Source organism: Talpa occidentalis, unplaced genomic scaffold (genome assembly GCF_014898055.3).
Source record: "Talpa occidentalis isolate TD23 unplaced genomic scaffold, MPIMG_talOcc4v2.1 talOcc4.2, whole genome shotgun sequence".
NCBI lineage: Eukaryota > Metazoa > Chordata > Mammalia > Eulipotyphla > Talpidae > Talpa > Talpa occidentalis.
Window position 1 is genome coordinate 143,745,286 of NW_023602073.1, and position 22,051 is coordinate 143,767,336.

Below are 22,051 nucleotides of genomic sequence, written 5' to 3' on the forward strand. Positions count from 1 at the left end.
CTGGCAGCAGGCTTCCACAGAGGAGCAGAGGCACTGGCCAGAAAAGTGAACCCTCAAAAGAGCCTGCCTCCCAGCCAGGCACGGGTGGCAGACGCAGCCAGGTCCACAGCTCCTTCGTTTGTGTGGAAATGTTTGTGAAGTGCCAGGTACCATGTCAGGGGATGGGCACGGCAGCAAAACCAAGCCCAGCCACCTGAGCTTACCCTAATGGAGACAACAAGCTGTGTGTGTGAGAGAGTGTGTGTGTGTGTATGTGGGTTGTGTGTGTGCGCACACACACACAAGTATATAATTTTACCTGAGTCATTCAGAGATGTCTCACATTAACATCTGGACAGAAACCTAAAAGAAATAAAAGAGCAAGTCCTCCAAAGACCTGCTCTATAGCCCTGGGGCAGAAGGAAGAGGAGGAACAGAGGACGGGGAGGGTAAAGTCACAGGAGTGTGCCTGACGTACACACTCTGAAAGGACAATTCTGGTTGCTCTGCTGAAAACAGACCTAGGACCACAAACGGCGGGAGTCCAACTAACTGTCTGAAAAGGAGAGAGAGGGGCTGGCCAAGGTGGCAGCGGTGGAGGTGATGCAAGCACTCAAGTTCTGGGTATATTTTGAAGGAAGAGGCAATGAGGCCAAACAAACAAATGAAAGTTGAGAAAAAGGGGATGACTTTGGGGTTTGGGCCTGGGCAAGCAGGACGGGGCTGCCACTTACTGAGATGGACATCTGCAGAAGGAAGGGTTGGTGAGGGAATCTTTTACACAGGAGAACTTGGAACTGTCAAGAATAACTGTTCTCTACAAAGACTTAGTGACCAAAATGTCCTGCCTCCACAATTCAGAATTCAGAACTCACTGCCTCCCTTGCAGCTAGGATGCATTCAGGTGACATCAATCTTCTCTTAGACCTGCCATAGCTGACTGTGATCTGTAACCATGCAAGATGTATGTCACATGTGTTCCAAATTCTGTGACCATTGACATCGGGGCAGAGTCCCTGGTTAGAACTGGACCCTCACCAGCCCACTGCGCCCTTCTCCTCCGTTCTGTACTAAAAGCTCTCATGCACACTGCCGGAGTGGAGCAGAATCACCCTTATCTGTCACTCTGAAAACTACTCCAAATGTGCTGTGATCATCTGAGGCCGTGGGACCTCAGGCCAATACTGTCCTCAGGATACCATTCCTGGAACACCCTTTATGTCTGAAGCTAGGAAGAATGAACAGAACTTGGCCACAGACACCAACAGAGAGAAAAGAGCTTGCCTGGCAGTTAGGGGCCTTGGGAGGGAATTCTGATCATTCCTCTTCTCTCCAACTGTGAAAATGTGGCCAGTTTCTGAGAATACAGTTCTCTCATCTCCAAGACCCCTCACAGATGGCACAGGACTCACAAGTAGGATGTGGAGAAGAAAGTCTTCTTTCTCTATGATGCCCAGAACACTGAGGACCTTTCCAAAAGGTAAACACTTGAAAGTATCCAGATTACTGGAATATCAGAAAATATTACTGGAAATTGCAAGGTAATAAACTAGCTAAAGAAAGGAAAATCTCCTTTCTGGTCGATCCTTTCAAGGAAGCATTCTGAAGTCATACAGTCATGAGCGAGTACTCATTCTGACCCTTTCCCCAGTTCTGTCTGAAGCAGTGGTAAAGGTGACATTGATTATAAAGGGACATGGAGTCCTGACCTTTAGTGCAGGGAAAACACTTCTGTGGGCTGTCTCAGACCCACACTCACCACCCAGCAGACTTGTCTCCCAGCCCTCATCCTGCAGCAGCTACAACCGCCGCATGCAGTGAGCCTTTCCCAGTCACAAGATCACTAAGTAAAACAATTCCCTCAGCAGTGATAGATTTTCCCATTTTAATTCCAATATTCTCTTTTTTGTCATTGACAAAAAACTAAAAAAACTACTCTTTGTTTCTGAACGTGTGATGTTTTATAGAACTTGACCTGGATCCTGGCCTTAAACACACTCTTGATAAGAGATGGGATGAGAGCCTCCCCAGTGGCGCAGCGGGTTGGGGGCAGTGCTGTGAGGCTGTCTGCAGCCTCTGCAGCACCGGTTCAATTCCCAGCCGGCTGGGGAGATACCCACGTGGCGAGGCAGACCTCTCCTGCTGCCCGCTGCTAATTCTCTCACCCTCCCGCACCTCTGGCCTGTGCCCTGGTGCTTATGTAAATAGACAAATCTTTAAAAAAAGGAAAAAAAGAGAGAGATGGAAAGATGGGTACTCCTGACACTGAAAAGAATTAGAAATTTTTACTTTGGGCTGTGAGAAGTAGTTTGCACAGCCTATCCCAGGGTTGTTCAGTATGCCTACTTCCAGAGCTCCTCTGAAAGTCATCACGCGTTAAGTGAGCAATGGCTAGAGCTCCCTCTGCTTCCTTCTGATTCCAAGCAAAGTCAGCATCTCGACCTTAACATTCCCTACATATTAAAGACGACAAACCACACTGTATGCACCTAACGCACACCAGGTGTGCAGGAGAGGTTACTAAGACAGCCTTCACCTCAAATACAATAAAATTAGATTAAGAAATAATAAAACTAAAAGAAAATTTATTACACTGATTGCAACAATTTGCTAATCTTTGAGGAAGGTTCTGCTTTCTCCTTGAGAAGAAAATTTAAAGCACTTGGGTTGGTTAGTAGTTGTATTAATACAACCTGCCAGCATCAATCCATAAATTTCAGAAGACTGTATCTGAAATGAAGAGACTCAAAAATCTAAAAGTAAAATGAAAGGACATTAACTTAGTCTTATTTTTTTTAAAGGTTAATTTATTTATGCATACAAGAACTGCGGTACAGGTCAGAGGTGTGGGGTGAGAGGATTCAGAGAGCTGGACCTGGAAGGCCGCCCCAGGAGGCACTCACCCCAGTGGGGCTGAGGAGCGCTGGTTTGCCCATGGACACAGGCACTTACACTAGGTCTGGTGTTTAGAACACCTGAAGCGCAGGACAGAATCAGCACAAATTGCCTGCAGCTTGCCCAAACTGAAAGAGAAGCTCTTTCCTATTTTCTCATTACACTGTTCAAGTTAAAATATGGTCTGTTCTCCTGTTTAAGGAAAAAACTAAGGGTATAAAAATGTAAACTAATTTGAAGCATGATCCCTTCTAAAAACTTCGAAGAATGTGCCATTGGGGGCTTTATATTCAGCTACCGTATAAAAAGTAAGGGCCTCCTGGGTGGCATAGGGGTTAAGTCTCAGCACTAGCACCATTACAGGCTGAGTTCGATCCCCTCCAGGGAGGTGACTCACATGGTGCAGCAGACCTCTCCTGTCTTGCCCGCTGCTCCCCTCAGCAGTGTATTTCAGTAGATCTGCCTGTTCTGCTCCCTACTGTGGCTTAGTGAATCCTTTCACCCTCCACACCTCAGGCCTACACCCCAGTTCTTCTATGCATAAATAAATAATTTTTTTAAAAAAAATATGGGAAGTAATAAAGCCAACTAAAAGTATTATTCCAGAAATTTTAGATTTAAGGAGCAAAGAAAAATTACCATATCCAAAAAGCTTTTCAAAAATATTTTCCTGGTACAAAACTCCCTCTACAGGGAACCCTGGCGTCAGAGACAGCAAATCTGCTGCTTGCTTGGAAGCAGAAATGTGAGGTGTGCGTGTGTGCTGTCAGACGGTAAACCTTAAATACCTTCACGTTCACTGACGAAGAACAACTGAGGAAATCAGGATAAAGTCTGGCCAACAAAAGGCCATTATTTATACGAATCTGCCATCCGCTGAAAGGCCGCCAAGCATCTCAGGTGCAGCAGCAAAGGCAGCTTGGCTCCAAAGCTCAGCACAGAACACACGTATGCGAAAATGCTGTAAATGACACTAGGAAAGAAATCTCACAGCATTCACCATTTTACTGACCAAAATGTTTACCTTTACTTTGATTCATTTGTTTATTTATGTGGGTGTTTATCTACATACACATCAATATATGTTCATTATATCAGCGGACGTACATACACAGATAAAACAGTGGTACATTTAGGACGCCTCTCTACACAGATGCTGCTTTATCTACACACGTGTGCAAGCCAGCAAAAGCGCACACAAAGGTAGAGGTGGCTGTCTTGACTGTGTGTAAGCTATCAAAGAGTTATGAGTCTGATGTACAACAGACACTAGGCCCTAATCCTCGCTACCATGTTAGGCTAAGCCTTCCTTTCCCACCCCAGCAGGCTCCTTAAAAATAGGAAGCCTGGGCTCTTTTTAGAAAAAAAAAAAATCCAAAATTACGCCCAAACTATTGGATTCACATTTAGGATTTGGAGACTGAGTCAAAACAAACATTTAGTGTCAAAAAAAAAAAAAAAACTCTAGAATGTTGAGACTTTAATCTAGTGCTCCCTTCTTCACCCTTATTTTTCAGAGGCATTGTTCAAACTATAGCAAAACCTACTTTAGTTCTACTTAAAAGTTGTTTTTTTTCCCCCAGAATAGAACAGCAGCAGAAAGTAACACAGGTGGGACTCCTAGAACTTGCTTGCTGCCTTAATAACCCAAGAGAAAACATTTATTTTAGCCAAACAATTGTAATGTTTATCTCCTTTTAGAAACATCTGCTGCCAAAATAAACATTTGCATTGGAAGAAGTGTTTTGGCTGTTAAGATGGTACCAAATAAAACGCTTATGTTCTGAAATAAATATTTTACTCAAAAAACACACTGCAAGGTAGACATTTCCAAAGGGAGTAGAAGATAAACTAAAGACACAAATTACAGTATCTTTTACTTTTAAAGTCTTTCCCAAAAGAACCTTGTTTTCAATTCAGTCTTCATTTAGGTTTAAAGTAGCAAGTTCAAATGGATCACCTTGACAAAAATAACTAATTTCTATCAAATTTGACCACAGTATCTTTCAACACAATTATATCCCCTGCTCTTGTTGTTGTCAAGTTCTCCACAATAAAGATGTTTCTAAAAACTAGAAGTTATGTTTTTCCATTATCAAAGTACTCATGAAGGTGAATCTCACTGTGCCCTCCTTCCCTCTCCCTGGCTTTGTAACTGCAACAGGCATCAGATGACACACACATCTGTTAAAAGGTAAGAGTAGTTAAAATATCAACCCAATAACCCTTGATAACTCAGGAAAATTCTCAAAACGATGTAACTGAAATCTGCTAGATACGAGTAAATATATCATATATCTTAGTTCTATATAGCCTATTTCTCCTAGGTGCTATTTCTTTTATATAAAGTCTTTTTTAAAGCAAATTGGCACAGGCCTATCTACATAGTTATGATCATAAAGGACAAGAAAGAAGAACCAGAACATTTGGATCAAATCTCTGATACAAGCAATGGATAACTTAGTGTCTAAGTTTAAAGAAAATCTGAAAAACTTAGAAAGTATAAAGATTATACTTCCCCTATGCAGCTCTGTATTAGATTAAATCAACCAGCGCACTTCTGCTAACAATCCCCAGGTTTGAATTTCAGGAGCCTAGGGCAGAACATTCTTCACACAGGCATAGAAAATTCATTTCCCCTCTCAGCTCAATAAAAATCCAAGCTGACTAGTTTTCAGGGCACCGTGCAAAACTAATCTGTTTATCCATGTATTTGCCTGATGATGTGAGAGAATCAGGCAGTGAAAGAGCACGAATCTAGTCCCAGTTAATAAATACCGAAGTGAGGTACTATTATCACGTCACGCTTCAAAGACCCAGTCATGAGCATATTTCAAAGATAATCACCATACAAATCGGGAATCACCAGGTTAATATCAAAGTCAAATACTCAGTGGCCAGTTCCTCCGGACTCGCAGAGACAAAAAAAGTAAGCAGAGGGACTCACTGCTCGTGTTGAATGTCACAGAAGCACTGTGGCTCTTTCTAACAGAATACTCTTTAAAATTCATATCACAGGAGTGGAATGCCGGCCAGGAATCAAACTGTGACCCCTGAGCCAAAGACAACTTACCACTCAGCTGGTAAGACGGCAACTCAATTTACAAACTTGAATTCCTGCATTTTAATCCTTTGCAGAAATATAGAAGCAATATTAAATGAACTGGATTTGGCTCATTAGAAGCTCACAAAGCGAACACTGAAAGTGCTGGAGGCCGTCCAAAGCAAAGTCAGGACCAGGCGGTGATGTCCACTCAGTAAAAACTCAATGTCATCATTATCCTTCAACTTTCTCCCAGAAGAACATTAGCAGCCATGACGACAACACTCGGCCAATCACATTAACGCTACAGGAAGATGGACAGCACCAGCAGCCAATTGCTGTGCTAGGACCTTGTTTGTCAACAAATAGACCATTTCCCAAAATTTGCAAACAAAGCAACTCACTGAAAAATCCCTCACCAAAGAACACAGACTAAAGCTGACAAAATTAATGTGCTCTAATAACCTCTATCCAAAACCTCTGCTATTTTCTTTTTCATTTCAAAGCTATTAATTAGCTCACACCTTTCATGAACTTGGTATTATAAAAGTCATGTGTCCCTTTTAAAATGTTGCACACATTAAAAAATGCATCCAGTTAGTTAGCCGCTCAGATTTCGAAACATAACACTATATTTCAAGGCTGTATTTTAAGTAAATGAAAGGGTGAAAATGCAGTACAGATTATTTGGACCGCTCGATCATGATGAACTCAAGATGAAAGCTGAGCATTTCACAGCCAGGGCATTCAACTTCTTACCAGGAATACTATTTCCTTTTTAGTACCAGAAAGATCTGTGCTAAAGTAGAAGTAGGCATTTCTTCTGGTTAGCAATAAACTGCCTAATCTAAAATCTTAATTAAAAATTTACTGAAATACATGGAGGGAAATCATCAATTGTCCCTTCAAATAAATCCAAGAGTTATTAGATTTCATATGTACGTAACAGCCACAGAGATCAAATAAAACTGAGAAGCTAAGAAAAATAAGGTTACTTTATGTACCTGTGTGTGTCTTTATGTTTAGTCTTACACATTTGGGGAAGTAAACAGTGAATCATTCTTCCCTCTCCATTTGTCAGATTCCCACTTTGGGAACGAAAACTAAGCCAATGCCAAAAACTTCTAGGAAGACTTTAACTCATTCAGAAAAAAGATAAAAGAGCAGCTGGTACTTTGCTATGAGCAGCACCTTTTGAAAATGACTTTCAGATCTCACATAAGGGAAATCTGGTGCAAAGAAGGGGCAGAAACAGGGGTGTTTAGTTTCTACTTCTCCCCCCTCACCCTGCTATTTCTTACCACCTTCCTGACTTTTCTCTTATCCTGTGGCCAGAGTATCACACAGAACTTTACGAAATTAGCTAGAGTAGAATTAGGACCTTAGCAGGTTGCTTTCTGCACCTTCCTCCCCACAACCGAGGGCAAATTAACTTTAAAACTTAAGAAAAGGAAGGTAGAAGGGGAGAGAGAGAAAAATCACAATTCTCTTCTTAATTTTTCATCAAATGTAAAGTATACCTCTCTCTCTCTCAGAAGCAGCAGCCTCAACTAGACTCTTACTCTCAGCAGCAAAGTATGTGAGAAATAAATAACGTTGGAAAGCCTGAAGGACAGCAAGAGTGTGAGTGACAACCACCAAGGTTGAGCGAGGACCCAGCCACCTGCAGCAGAGGCAGAGCTACTTCTACCTCTGTCTACAATCACCTTAAGGTAAAAATATCAGCAACAGGGGAGGACAGTATTTGGTCCATAAAAGAAAAGGCTCAGAGGCAACTTATTCATGAGCTTTTAGTGCAGAGATGTGGAGCATAAGCTGTGAGGTATCATTCACCACATCCATTTTAGAGAGAACAAAAGTTGTATCCCAATTTTTTTTTTCTAGACAATTTTTGGTCAAACACAGGGAAGTATTTCCTGAGGGCAGTATCTGTGAAATCCTGGAGTAGATTACTGCAGGGCCAAGTGGAATGACCAAGCAGTAAAGGTCCCAGGCACCAGGCCCCAGGGCATGAGAATTTCTAAGTAAGTCTTTCTGGTGTTCCTACCAAGGATACCCTAACAAGTCTGGATTTAATTTAGTCTTTTTCCAAATTGCATGCCTCCTCGGGCCAGCAGAACAAGGCGATACTCTCCAGGCTCCCAGAGACCATGCAGGCTCCCTACTGCTAGAAGGTGAATGGTCATTTAAGGCAACTCCAACTGTCCGAATTCAGAGAAAAAGGAGAAACATATTAGTTTTTTTGTTTTTTCTCTTTTTTTTTGAGCAGGAAAAGTCTGTCTTGGTTGTCTTAAGTAAAAACATAAAACACATCAAAAGCTAAGAAAACAGACACACATCAGATTCTTTTACATAAGATGCAGAAACCTTTTCCAAAAGGCACAGAAGAAACAATACATTAAGAAACGGAAGCAACTTAACTTTCGGAGAGACTAAAATTCCTTTTTAAGAGTTGATGCCATCCTTATAATTATTCTCTAAATCACTTAAAACTTCGCTTTAAAAAGCATAGTCACAGGGCCTCCCTGGAGGCGCAGGTGGTTGAGTGCAGCGCTGTGAGGCTGTCCGCAGCCTCTGCAGTGCCAGTTCAATCCCCGCCGGCCTCTGAGCAACCCACATGGCGGGCAGACCTCTCCTGTCTCACCCGCTGCTCCCCTCAGCAGTGTATTTCAGTCAGTCTGCCTGTTCTGTTCCCCGCTCTGTCTCTGGTGAATCCTCTCACCTTCCCGCACATCTGGCATGTACCCCGGTTCTTGTATAAAAAAAATAAATCTTAAAAAAAAAAAAAGCATATTCACAGCTCAAGACCCAACACCCAACAAGACCCAACACCTGCAAAGCCAAGTCCACGCGGGCCTCCACCTGTACAGGCGGCTGCGAAGTTACACCCGGGCCCACCTTCCCCACACAGGTACAGGGCCTCCTCCAAACAGGTATTTGGTCCACTTTGTTTTAAGAAGCGTAAAAATTTCTCTTTTTAAAAGAGGGGGGAGCTGTACTTGTGATTTATGACCATTCAAAGAAAGCAGAAAGTAGGTGAAATGCTCCCTAATTCCTTCAATACCCGTCTGGGTAGACAGAAGCAGCTAGGAAAGCATCGCCCATGAAAGGGGGAGATGGGAGTCAAACTCGCACAAACCTGCTGCTGTGGGTACTGCATCCCCGCCATGGCCCCTGGCGTCCGGCCCTGGATGCCGATCGGATACCGCTGCGGGCCCGGGGGCCCATAGGAGCCTCCTGGGTATGGGCTGCTCTGCTGGGGCTGAGAATGAGGGTTACTGCCCATCCCGTACAACTGGGGCCTCTTCATCACCATGGGATCCATCGGGCTGCCCTGTGAAGAAATCAACCAAGAAGTAGCTTATTATGTTATTATTTATTACAATGGCAGAAAGTTCATTATGCTAACACATACATTTAAAACACAAACATCTACCCTTACTTTTGAAAAAAATTAACAGTAACTGACAAGTAGAAACCCAGAACATCAAAGGGAAAACCTAGGTAAATACATTTAATTTTTCACAGGTTTGAGGAAGGTTTTAACAATGAAGGGAGATCCCCAAGAAGTTGCCTCCTAAGCAGAGAGAAAACATTTGCATCCGAATTGCGCCCCCCCACCCTCGAGCACACAGGAAGTGAGGGACAGGCCAGGTCCCCACTCTGCTCAGCTTACTAGTCCTAAGCGAAGTACACTGAGTTAGCAACACTTTCTGACTTCAAAGTACTCTTAGAACTATTTTATTTTAGACTTGAGTCTGCAAGTCCTGATCAAACATTAATGCATCTGAGGGCTCATTAGAAAGTGAAAGGATAGATTTTAGATAGCACTGAATGTCTAGGATACAATTTTCAAAGATCACTAGTGCGCATGAATAAGCACCCAGACTGAGTCACGAGTCACCTTCCCCAAGTAAGCATCTCACCAAACATAACCCGTTAAAAACCGGACTGTGCATCTTCTTTCTGGCTTGGTGAGTCAGCCCATGGGCCTCGCAGCCAAGGACATGTGGGAGAGCCAGGACTGGGCCTGGGCTTTCAAGCCCTTGGTGCTTCAAAGAAGCAGAGTCCAGGGGTGGGGGTTGGGTAGTCCCCACAAGCTACAGAGGCTCCAGCATGCACCCAGCCCCTCCACCCCTCCCTCCTTCCGAAACCACATACAGAACCCTACTGTGTGCAAGCGACAATATGGGTTCTATATGGGCATGGAGGAAGGACACAGGGACCAGCGGGATCAACTGGAGTTTTGAGGTAGAGGCGCACAGCATGGGGTGCCACAGGCTCAAGGGGATGCACTGCCAGTGTGGGCGAGGAAACATAAGCCAGTTAGAGCCAAATGAGGGAGGAATCCGAAGAGAGACAGCTGAAGCAGCAGAAGCCAGCACATGGGGGAGACATCTAAGTTGGTTTTAAAGGCTTCAGATTGTGTCTTGAGAGGAGCCAGGAGTAATGCTAACAGTGGGGAGGGGGAAGGAACCTCCTTCCCTGAGGCCAGCTCAGGGGCTGAGGGACCAGGGCGGGAGGCGCAGCATGAAAACGGAGGTCCTGAGGCTGCAGTGGTGGAAGGAAGCAAGTCTGATTCAATTAGCAGGATAAGAAGATGGCAGGTTTTGGAGACTGAGGGAGGGAAGGCAGAGGCAAGGGTGGCTAGATAGCTGCTAAGATGCCAACTAAGACAGAGGACTCTGGCCTGGGAGCGGAGCCCCCTCTCCTGGGATGGGCACCTTCACCATTCTGCACATCAAATTTGAGGCTCTACCAGAAACCCAGGTGGAAGTACCCAGAAGGAAGAGATAGGGTGAGTCTGCAGGGAGGGAGTAAGGTCTGACCTCAGAAAACACATGGTAAGGCAGCCTCCCCAGGGAGGGCAGGCATCCGCTCCTGGAGGGCAGCGCCTGCTGGCTTCACTATTCCTTCCCCAGGACAGCGCCCAACGGAGTGCCTGGGACAAATGTTCAATTAATACCGGATGAACTGATCCACAGGAAGCAGGTAAAAACTCAAGAGTTTATCAGGGAAGAATATATAAAAGCAGGTAAAGGTAAATTCTAGAAGATATTACTGGGGAATAAGGAAACAAAAAATCAAAAAAATGCTCAGAAGACTCAGAGATCTAGAGAGTACGACGGTGTGCAGAAGGGGTCACATGCAGCAAGGACTCATGCCCGCCACAGTGAGCGCCCAAATCCTGCGGAGTTTGGCCAGGGCAGTCTGTGGCAGAGGTGAGGACACAAGTTGCTAAGGTGAATGAGGGCAGCCAGGCATGGGGACCCAAGCCCAAATTGAGGGAGCTGCCAGCCCCCCTCCCTCCTGTAAGCCCCAGCCCCACCCCAGGTCTCGGCCCTGCTTCCTTCTTAGGGTTACCCTACTATTCATTTAAATGACTTGATCAATCCATTCACTGATTTTCTGCGATGTGCAGTGAACAAGTGCCAGTGACTGTGCTGGAGAAATGAACAATTCATGGAAGGAACCACGCCCCACCAAGCAGCAGGCACCCGTGGGCACCTCAGGGGTCTGCGGTGGGCTAGACAAAGCATCCAGAGAAAACACCTGTGCTCTGTCCTCAGGGGCCCACTGGAGCTTGCCGGGAACTGATCTTACCTGAATGGAGAGGTATGGGCCACGCAATTCTATTTAAAATTCACAATTTCATGGAATTTTGACTGTTACTTTCACTAGTCAAGAAACATTTTGTGCTCAGTGACAGCAGCTGCTCACACAACATATAACTCACAGAACCCAGGCTGAATTCACACGTCCGGGTGCCTGCTGACATACTGGACTACAACTAAAATCAGGCCTTAGAACTAAGTTTTCTCAGAATGATTTAAATTACAATTTATGCCTAAGAAAGGCCAAAGGTAATTATTTTTCACACTTTCTTTCAAAAGGTAAAAGAAGACTTTCTATGGATGCGTAAAGCCAAAGCTGGGCTGGAGTGTGGGCTGGGGTGGGGGGGGGGGGTAGCGGAGGGCCCACGGAGAGGCGCCAAGGCCAGGCTTCAGGCTGCGCTTCCCGTGGGAGCTGGAGGCAGCCCAGGCTTCACGTTCCAGCTGGATTAGCTAAAGCACAGCAAAGGTCTACTTCTTTCACTTTAAACACTGCACAACTGAAACTGGCTTAATTAAAGCAGAAATTTTAAATGGGAAGCTGATTGGAATGTCTATATTTTAATGCTATAGATAACAGTGCAGCAAATTCATCTTATCACTGACTAAAACTGTTTTGTATTATCTGTCTCATCACTGCCACAAACTCTCAGAGTCCTACTTAAAATTTAGTTAATTTGCACCCACGTCAAAAACATTAGCTTAACCCTGAGATTTCTGAAAATCAAAAGCATGAAATACAGATTATCTGTAACCTCTCAAAATGCATCAAATACCTTCTAGTGAGACTTCAGATGTGAAAATAGATACTCATACAGTACAAATTGTTTAATTTTAACCTTCACTCCTTATGGCCTATTATTAAATATTCATCCACAATCCCAACTCATCCTGCTGTGCATGCCTGCTATTTTTAACACCAGATATGAGCAATCACAGCATCTCAACCCAGGATCTCACCCCTGGCTTTTTACTATCATCTCCTTAAAAGACCCAATCAAATCTAAGCCCTTTCCAAAACCATAAAGGCCAAGTCACTTCTCACACTCACAAAACAATTTCACATAAAATGTAGGTTATAGGGAACACATCATCCACACTAAGAATAGTCTTCCAATACTTTTCTAAATAGGTTATTCCAAAAATGTTTTCCTTCCAAAATGCCTCTTCGTTCATTTCCATAAAATCAGACAAGTGTTCAAGGCCACCATATATGTCACCCATTTTCAAAGACATGACTCATCTTGGTTTCATTACCTGGCTTCTGACACGATTTTATTACTTGATAAGACTTCAACTCCTTATTCATACTAGTTTTAGGATATATGTGCAGGTGAGTGATAAGTCACACACACTTGCCCGTGCTTGGACATCTTTTTAGGAAGCTGTGGCAGTTGCCTATGTCCTCCAGAAGCCTCGGAAGTTTTCCCATCCCTAGGACTACTAAGAAGTACAATGTGTATTTTTTAAATACATCCATCTGCAGATCTGGATACAGACTCGAGGTGTGCTGGCTATCACCATCGTGCCACAGAGGTTACACAGATTCTCAGAGGCTGGCCTGGGAACCCAACTACCCTCTGAAGACCTTTAGATGCTCCTTCATTATCGCTCTTTCCAAATGTGCCTTTACTTGTATTTACAATAAAGATATCCTTTATTATACTAGTAAATATAAGACAAGGAGGTGGTTTGTTAGTGGATTCTTTATGAACGTAATATTTCACATTCTCCATACCAGCGGCACTGCCTGCGTGGACCTCCCGGAACCCTTCCTGAGCGGCAGTGCCGGGCCACCACCGCGCCTTCAGTGTTGCTTAGCGCACTGTTTTTTCATTTTTCATGAGTTGTTTCTTACCTAAGTAGCCTAAAATTGCAAGGTCCATGCTTTGCACTTTTTAAGTGTCGCTGAGCACAGGGTATGATTACAGTGCCGACATCACCAGGGCATGACTGCAGTGACTCAGTAGCACCCCGGGAATCCTGAACCCAGAAAGCAAAATGTTCTAGAAAAGTATAAGTCACAACCAAGTTCTGTATGGATTCTGTACACCACATGCAGAGACAAGTGTAAATACATAATGCACCATGCATTGGCAAGTTCTCTTGGTGGCACTGAACTTAGTTTAAGCCAAAAATAGAAGTGGAGAAATTGAAGGCCCGCCCCTCATTCCCTCCTCTCATAAAGTGTGTCTGCTCCTCTTCAAGCCAGAAAATACCAAGATTCTCAGCTACCACAGTCACCTGACCACACAATCCCATTGCCAAGAATCCTCTCCCATCCCAGGTGGCTGTGGGGAGCCCGGGGCCGCAGGAGCACAGCGCCGCCCGACCCGAGCCCAGATACCCCCGCACCCCGTGCAGCTGACTGTGACGCTGCGCTAGAGAACAGAGCAACCCAGCACCTAAAACCATTTTGGCTTTTTACTTGTAATAACAACTGGAAAATTACCTGCTTATTAAGACTTGAACTAAAACACTGGAACCTCAAAGCAACACTGTAAGTTCCTCTTTTGTTGCTACCACTGCAGAGAGGAAGGCTCAAGAAGTGCAATTCGGAGACACTAGACCAGGCGGGAAAGACTGTTCTACTGTTGGCTGAAAAGCCATCCCCTGCTTGGGGCCACAAAGCCATTCACATAGGGGTGAAGCGGGAGGCCAAGTCCAGCACAGAGGACCACTGCCAGCCTTGGGGGGTAAGGGGAGAAGAACAACTATTTTGGTAAAACTGTGATCAGACAGTTTTTATTTGTATAGTTCTGCTGTGAAATCAACATGCTTTGAAATATAATTTTAAATAAGTTCTTATTTTTAACATATATCATCGTCAAACAGGCCAGGCGTAGAAGATAGACAATAGCTTTTCCAAACTACATGTTACTTTTAACCATGGTTAAAATACCAGTGGACTTTTATTTTTCAATGTTACTAGGTTTCGCCATAAGATATTAGTATTTTGTTACCTATGTTAGAGTGACTTCCATAAACTAAGATTAAGTCCAGGAATAGCAGTGAAAAGCTACAATCAAACACTCCTTAAAAAAATGGGGCGGGGGCTTCCCCGGTGGCGCAGCGGTTGAGCGCTGGGTTGAGAAGCTGCCCGCGGCCTCTGCAGCGCCGGTTCGATCCCCGGCTGCTCCCCGGCCACCGGAGGAGGGTCCCACATGGTGCGCAGACCTCTCCTGCTCCGCTGCTCCCCTCAGCAGTGTGCTTCGGTCCTTCTGCCTGCTCTGCTCCCTGCTCTGGCTCTGGTGAATTCTCTCACCCTCACGCGATTCTGACTGTACCCAGTGCTTGTATAAATAAATAAAAATAAATCTTTAAAAAAAAAAATAAAAAAAAAAAAATAAAAAAAAAAAATGGGGCGGGCAGGGGGGCGGATTTCCATGCTATATGGAATTTGGCGCATATCTCAGAGTCCACAGAATATACAGAGACTGTCACGACCTGCATCGCCGAGATGTGGCAGGGTCTGCCCCGCGCATCCTCAGCCCTTCAACACATCACACTCGATCGCAGTTCCTAAGCTCGGCACCGAGACACAGAATCTGAGAACGGAAAAGCACCTCAGTGGTCCAGAGACAAGGACTGCATGGAGCCCTCAGTGGTGCCCATAAATGTCCTCCTTTTCACATGACAAAAATCCATTCCTTCTAACTTGCAACCAGTGCTTTTACGTCGGTCCTCTGACAGTGTATTTGGAAATAACGGTATCTATTTCCCTTTTCTGAGCAAAATGTATCAATTCTTAGACCCTGAGACAAAAGGTTTACTGAGAAGATCCCTGCTCTCATCTGGCAGCCCTGCCACACCTGGGGTCACTGTCACCAGCTGGGATTCAGCCCCCATCTCCTGCTGCAGCTGGTAAAGGGACTCTGGTGGCACAAGGTGACTCTGTTCATTTTCATCTTGCTTATTCCTGCTCACCACTCTAGCTTGACATCTAACATATTAACTACATTTCCCAGCTTAACCTCAACCACAACTAAGCAGCACCCCACTTCACTCACGGCGTCACCATCCATGCTACTGACAAAAGTACTTCAGAGGATGGAGCAAGGACGGGAGCCGTGGGTTTGCCACCGGTGCCCTTCCTTAGACCAGGTACACCCAGGCTTCTTCTCTGTGAAGGAGAGTGCCCGGGAGGAAGCCCAGGCGCCCTCCAACACCACTCGCCAGCCTCACCAGCCACGCAAGCCCACACCTGCCCAGGGACAGGCTCTTGCCTGCTTCAAACTCCTCCGCCTTTTCTAATACATAAAATAAATAATTCAAAGTTTAGAAAAACTTAAGACTTTGAGACGAAAAAGCAGGGGGTTGAGAGTCAGACAAAGTGGGTGTGAATCCTGCCAGCACTAGGGGAGGGCGCAGTCTCCCGCGAGCAGACTGATGTCTGGTGACCAGGACAGACCCCGGCTCCCCAAGCACTGCGCCGCAGCTGACAGTGGGATAATGCCTCTAGGGGTGGAGAACGACACACCAACACAGATGCGCCTTCCCCTATCTCCCCACGCCCGTGTCCCCCAAATACGCCTCCCGTGGCTGGTTCCTGAGCCCCACTATACCCACTGCCAACCCACATTCCCACCCCAATGCCAGGCCCCAACCTCACCCGCTCCTGCGCTCAGTGAGGGAAACCCCAGCACCACCCAGATGGGCAATTTAAGGGTCAGGACCCATCCCAACCCCTCCCGCCCCATCTCCACCACAGCCGAAACCACACCAAGCCCTGCCTGCTGGATCCACCACTGGCGCCAACAGCAAGTCTCCCCTCCAACCATGCGGGCCTCTCCGGGCTCTGAAAATCAGGCACTTCCCAGCACCGTGCCCTTAGCCATGCCTATCCCTCCACAGAGCAGGGGCTGCAGATGCTGCATGGTGCGCCCAGGCTCAGAGAAGACCCCTCCCTGCACACCAACTAAGGCAGCTCTCCTCCCGAGACACTGGGCTTCTCCTCACAGCTCGCCCAGGCTACAGCACTGTCTATTTGTATGACTACTTGATAAATGTCTGTCTCCCCAGCTCGAGTGTCCACAGGACCAGGAGCAGGTAAGTAGAGAAGACGCCACCACCCGGCTCACCGCTGTCCCCCAGGCACACTCCGCAAGGCCAGGAACAAGGCTGTCTTGGTTCCTCTGTTTTGCCTGATTTTTATAAATTGGCAAAAGTTATTATTTACCTAATCCCCCAGCGCAATAGTCTGCATATCAATTAAATGAGTAAATCACTACCTGACTGACTTGTACTTTTAAATTTAGCAAATGTAATAATTTTGTGAACAAACCAAAGTATACACACATATATTTCTTACTTCAAGAGTAAATTAGATCTAAAAGGAGTATCGAAATAGCAATGTCATATATTTCTACTTTCCCTCAGATTTGTTACTCTCACCACCCAAAAACACTCTAAGACTATTATCATGGCTTTAATAAATTTCAAAAATTTACATCTCTAAGCATGTACTACCATTCATACTCATGTGTCACCACTGACAACCTAGGAGCAGACTCTTATTTAAGAAAGAAAAATAATATGGTATATTCCCTATAAAAATACAGACTTAAATCAAGAAAGAAAGGTTTCCTGAGAATACGTCAAATTTCAAACCCATCAAGACAAATATATGATTTCACTTATACGGAATATAAATAAACAGAGCCAAAAAAAAAAAAAAAACTCTTAGATACTTAGATACAGAGAACAGGGTGGTGTTTAGAGGGGCAGGGGTAGGAGAGCGAGAGAGGAGGGGGGACACGTGTATGGTGGTAGCTGGGGACGTGGTGTATACAAGTATGAAGGCTGTACCCCTGAACCTTAGAGAATGCCACGAACTAAAGTTACTTCAAAGAAAAAGAGAAAAGAAGAAATGTCAATCTCACCACACTGAGCCGTGTGATGCTGAGGCCAGACTTCACTTCGCTGCATCCCAAGACCACCTCCACCTGCACCAAGACCACCTCCACCCGAAGTTGTTTCAGAATCAGAGACAATATAGTCCAGTTCTTGGCCCAGGAGACGCTTCTAGAGCAGCTTTCATTACCATCACTACTGCGGGCAGCTATGACTCCCGCACGGTCACTACAAGGCTGGGTGCCTCTGCCTCCACCCATGAGCAGGCAACGACACTGCCCATCAAAGCCAGCTTTTGCTCCCTCAAGTCCAGAAAGCCTCAGAATCTCTCACTCAGTGGACCCGCACGCAGTCACTACAGAGGATTAGATTTTGCAAAAAAGCAGAAACTGATTTGCTAAGTCCTATAGAGGGAAAAGAGCATGAAGTGGACACTGCTGCTGCCTCCCTGAGACGTGGGTAAATTACCCCAGTGTGCTAAGCCTCAGCCATTTGTCAAGAGCTGATAATACCTCCCTCAAGAGACACATATCCTAGAGACGTCTGGTGTACAATCTGAATGGATAAACTACTCCAGAAACATGGGTGCGGTACCCACAGACAGATGTCCCCAGTAACCCCCATCACGCTTCTCTTAAATGCATTAGAAAATGCCAATAAAAACTTCCCGAGCATTCTCCACCGTCTTGCCTGTCTCTGGGCTAAGTGCCTGCGGCGCAGACACGCGGGCCACACGCCCCGGCCAGGAGCAGGGAGCTCTCCAGAGACGCGGTTGTCAGAGGACACGTGTGCTCACTCTCAGTCACCTGACTGTCCAAAGACGTTAAGATGACCGACGAGTACGGGCAGACCTCGCAGACTGAAAGAGACCGGGAAACTAAATGCAACCCATGAAGTCCAAGCAGGAGCCTGCCCCAGAGGAGGAAGACGCGGCGCAGCACTGCTGGACAGCGGACACCTCAGGACAGGGCGCAGGTGGGAGAGCGGCCTCAGCACTGAAGGTCCAGACAGGGAAGGCTGCCCGGGGTAGCGAGGACGTTCTGGGTGGCTGGGAAACGCAGTGACAGGGTTGGGGTGTGCAGGGGCAGGAGGCACGCCACCGCTCATTTGTGGGGGACAAGTGGGCGACATCAGTGGGGGGGGGGTGCGGGTTAAGGGAATAAAGCACATGTGAAATGTGATGTATCGGAGCGAAAGGTCTATGGGGTTTTTCTGTATTAATCTTGCAACTTCCCTGTAAATTTGAAATTATTTCAAAATGAGAGCTTTAGAAAGGGCAAAAGGGAAAGACAATAACTGGAACCCTAAATAATCACCTCAGCAGGGGGTCTGCAGCACCTGAGCACCTGAGAACTGAGGGTCACAAATGCTGAGTGCTGACTGGAGGGGGGGGTAGTTTCCCGGGCCAGGCCAGCTGGGGGAGCAGAGTCAAGACCTGAAGGCAGTCAGTCAAGCACACGCCGAGTATACGTGTGCATATTTTTCCCTAAAACTTTTTTAAAAAATTCTTAGGAAGTTTCCATCGTGCATACGCGCACACACACTTCATTATTTTTTAATTTTTAGAAGATCTTCTGGATTAAACATGCTGCTCTGACAGAGCCTCCTTCCTACCAGTCACCTCTCAGGGGCCACCACCAGATGGGATAAGGCTTCTGCCCTCTCCCGGTTCTTACTGTCCTTTTAAAAAGACCTCAGACTTGGGGCCTCCCTGGTGGCGCAAGGGGTTAAGCACAGCACTGTGAAGCTATCCGCGGCCACTGCAGCGTGAGTTCGATGCCCAGCCAGCCAGGAAGCAACCCACATGGTGCAGCAGACCTCTCCTGTCTCGCCCGCTGCTCCCCTCAGCAGTGAAGTTCAGCAGATCTGCCTGTTCTGTTCCCCACTCCGTCTCTGGTGAATCCTCTCACCCCCCACACCTCTGGCCTGTACCCCAGTTCTTGTATAAATAAATAAATCTTAAAAAAAAAAAAAAAACCCTCAGTCTCAAGTGCATCATCTTCTCACCCAGAACTCTCTCATTTGTTTTTCTAAGTGCCAGGACTTGTTTTCATACTTGGCCCAGGTAACCCTACTCCTGGGCTGAGAATGAGACTGGAGCAGACCTGCCCCACCGCAGGACAGGGGCTCTTGGTTAGTTTCTCTGCTTTCAGGTAAGGAAAACAACTACCTGGAGGAGAACACACCTGGATTTTCAAATCTCAGTACAAATGAGAAAAATGAATTATCCCAAAACTATGGTAGCAAAGCTTCAGGTGGAGAAGCCAAGAGGTCTGAGGCTACTGACAGCGTGCGCTGGTCCTGGCCTGGAGCTCGCCCTAGGTGCTGGCAGAGGGGCACAGGGCCAAGCACAAGCACCTGGGCATCACAGTAAGTGATGGACACTTACTGTGTGACTCTCTGAACTTCCACGTCCTCCTTGGAAAAGCTGATGAATTGCAAAATGCTCAGCGCTGGGCTGACAGTGAGACTAGGGCTACAGGCACCTCCCACCTCAGGCCTCACAACTTCTCTCTACATCGAGCACGTGGGCACGAACATTCTAGAACAATCCCTGCCACACCTTTCAACTGTCACAGCAACTATCAAAAGGAATGTGGACAACTTTAGCAGTGCCCTCCCTTCTGCCTCATTCTTTGGCCAGAAATCTTCCTGACAAACTGCCCTGAAGAGGAAAGGCAGGGAGAGGGCTATGAAGAGGTCTCAACAGCCAAGAACCCAGGCCCCCTTCAGGTGACAGGCCACCTCCCAGGCCCACGGGGCTTAACAGCCTCTGCACCCCCTAGGCCAACAGGTTTCATTCAGCACCCCAGCTCCCCTTCTAGAATGCCTCACCCTCACACACCTGCACCTATCTGTACACTGAAGGAACTTTTACCAGCCCTCCAAAGTACCACGGGATAAAACGTCCTGCCCTCTCGGGGCTCCTACCATATCCCAAGACTGTTACCTCATAGACCTGAGTGTCTGTCATAAGCAACTGTAGCTCTTCTCCTTAAGGACAGAGATGGTGTGTTCCTCTCTCAGACTCTGCTCCAAGCCCCAGCCTCTCCCACACAGAGGACAATCACTGCCTACTACGTCATTAATAAAAACCTAAATGAAAGAAGCTGAAGGGCACCTTACCCTTACCTCTCCAGCCATTCTCTTCTAAAAAATCTCATCTCATACTGACTCTCAAACTGTGAGACCTGAGCCAGAGTCTGGCTTGAACAGGTACCTGCTATATGTTTGGGGTATGGACACCGGCTGTGTCTCCTCCTGGATTCAAATCTCCATGCTCCACACACAAGCAGCTTTTACGTCTAAGCTACAATGTCATGATTTCTAGTAACTTAGAACATCGTTTCTCAAACGGGGCCTAATGCTGTTCCTGTAATTAAGAGTGAAAAATGTGCAGCACATGCTCTTTAGCATTACAGAGATCGGTCAAGTCCAAAACGTCCTACCTAGAGAAGACACATTTAACCTGGTTGCCGAGGGGAAAGCAGAGCGCAGGAAAACAAACCGGAGTGACACAGACACATAACAACGCGGTCCACAGTCTGCTTCGGTGGACAGCAACGGGAAGGTGCACCCGGCTCCGACCCTGGTTAGCACGAGAGGGTGACTGCATCGCGCGTGTGTAGCCTTTACGCCTAACTGCAAAGGAAGAGCAACAAGGTGTTCTCATGTATAGGTGGACAGTGAGAGCAACCACAGGTATGCTGGTCATACAGCCTTAGCATTTATGGCAAATTATTAATCAAGTCCCACCTGAAACAATTTGTTAAATTGATTTTAATCACTGGGCCTCTCATGTGAAGCTTTGTATAATCAGCATTTCATTTACAAAATTAATTGCCTGATTGATTCTCAGGAGGCAGTGGCTGTCATTACCCTGCTGTCATAACTTCTGAGCAGGGTGTCACAACACGGAGTTCTGACAGGATGAAGAGCACTGCTATTTTAAAAATGGGTGAGGGGAGAAGGAAGGAAGGGGGGGACCGAAGAAGCTGCATTACCCCCTTCAGGCCGAGAGAAAGCTGGAAGAGTTTCATGCCAATTAAATTAACCCAAATTACGCTAACTTAACCCAAATCTGGGGCCCGGGGCACGAGGACTCTATCTCAGCAACGAGAACGCACAAACGCAGACACCGCTGGAGTGTTAACCTCGGTCACGCCTACCCTGAGCTGGCGCTCCAGGTGAGCCCTGAAGAAGGCAGACAGGCAGCCTGTCTCCTGCCAACCACCGTAATTTCCCTAACCGGTTTTCTTACACCTTCTAATAGAAAAGGCATACCCGGGAATTTTAGTTTATGATGATAACAAAAAATGTCCATTTTAGGTATATCCAAAAACATACATTCGTCTAACCTTGCAAACATATCCTAGTATCTATGACTGCGAGATCCACAAGCTTTTATATGTAATTTGCTACTCGCTATTTTTAATATTTATTACTTAATAGTCTTGGCAACTGATAGGTCTGTACCTTACAACTTGTCATCACAATCAATCAATAAAAATTAGGCTAGAAAAGCACTTTTTGTGTGAAAGGGTAAGTACAAAACCGGAAAACAGCATGTTTTAAAGTTAGTATCACTGAACGTGAATTCACTACCAGTAGTGTATTTTCAGATGGACCCTTACAAGCACCACATCAGAGAAAGAGCCTATTTTTCTTT

General features: G+C 46.0%; 1 protein-coding gene across 1 annotated transcript in view; it reads right to left on the reverse strand.

Moving 5' to 3' along the window:
- ARID1B (AT-rich interaction domain 1B) overlaps positions 1 to 22,051 on the reverse strand; it is a 362,313-nt gene that overhangs the window by 308,763 nt on the left and 31,499 nt on the right. Inside the window, 1 exon segment of the mRNA XM_037520620.2 lies at positions 9,057 to 9,251. Within this exon segment, the coding sequence (XP_037376517.2) occupies positions 9,057 to 9,251 (195 nt within the window).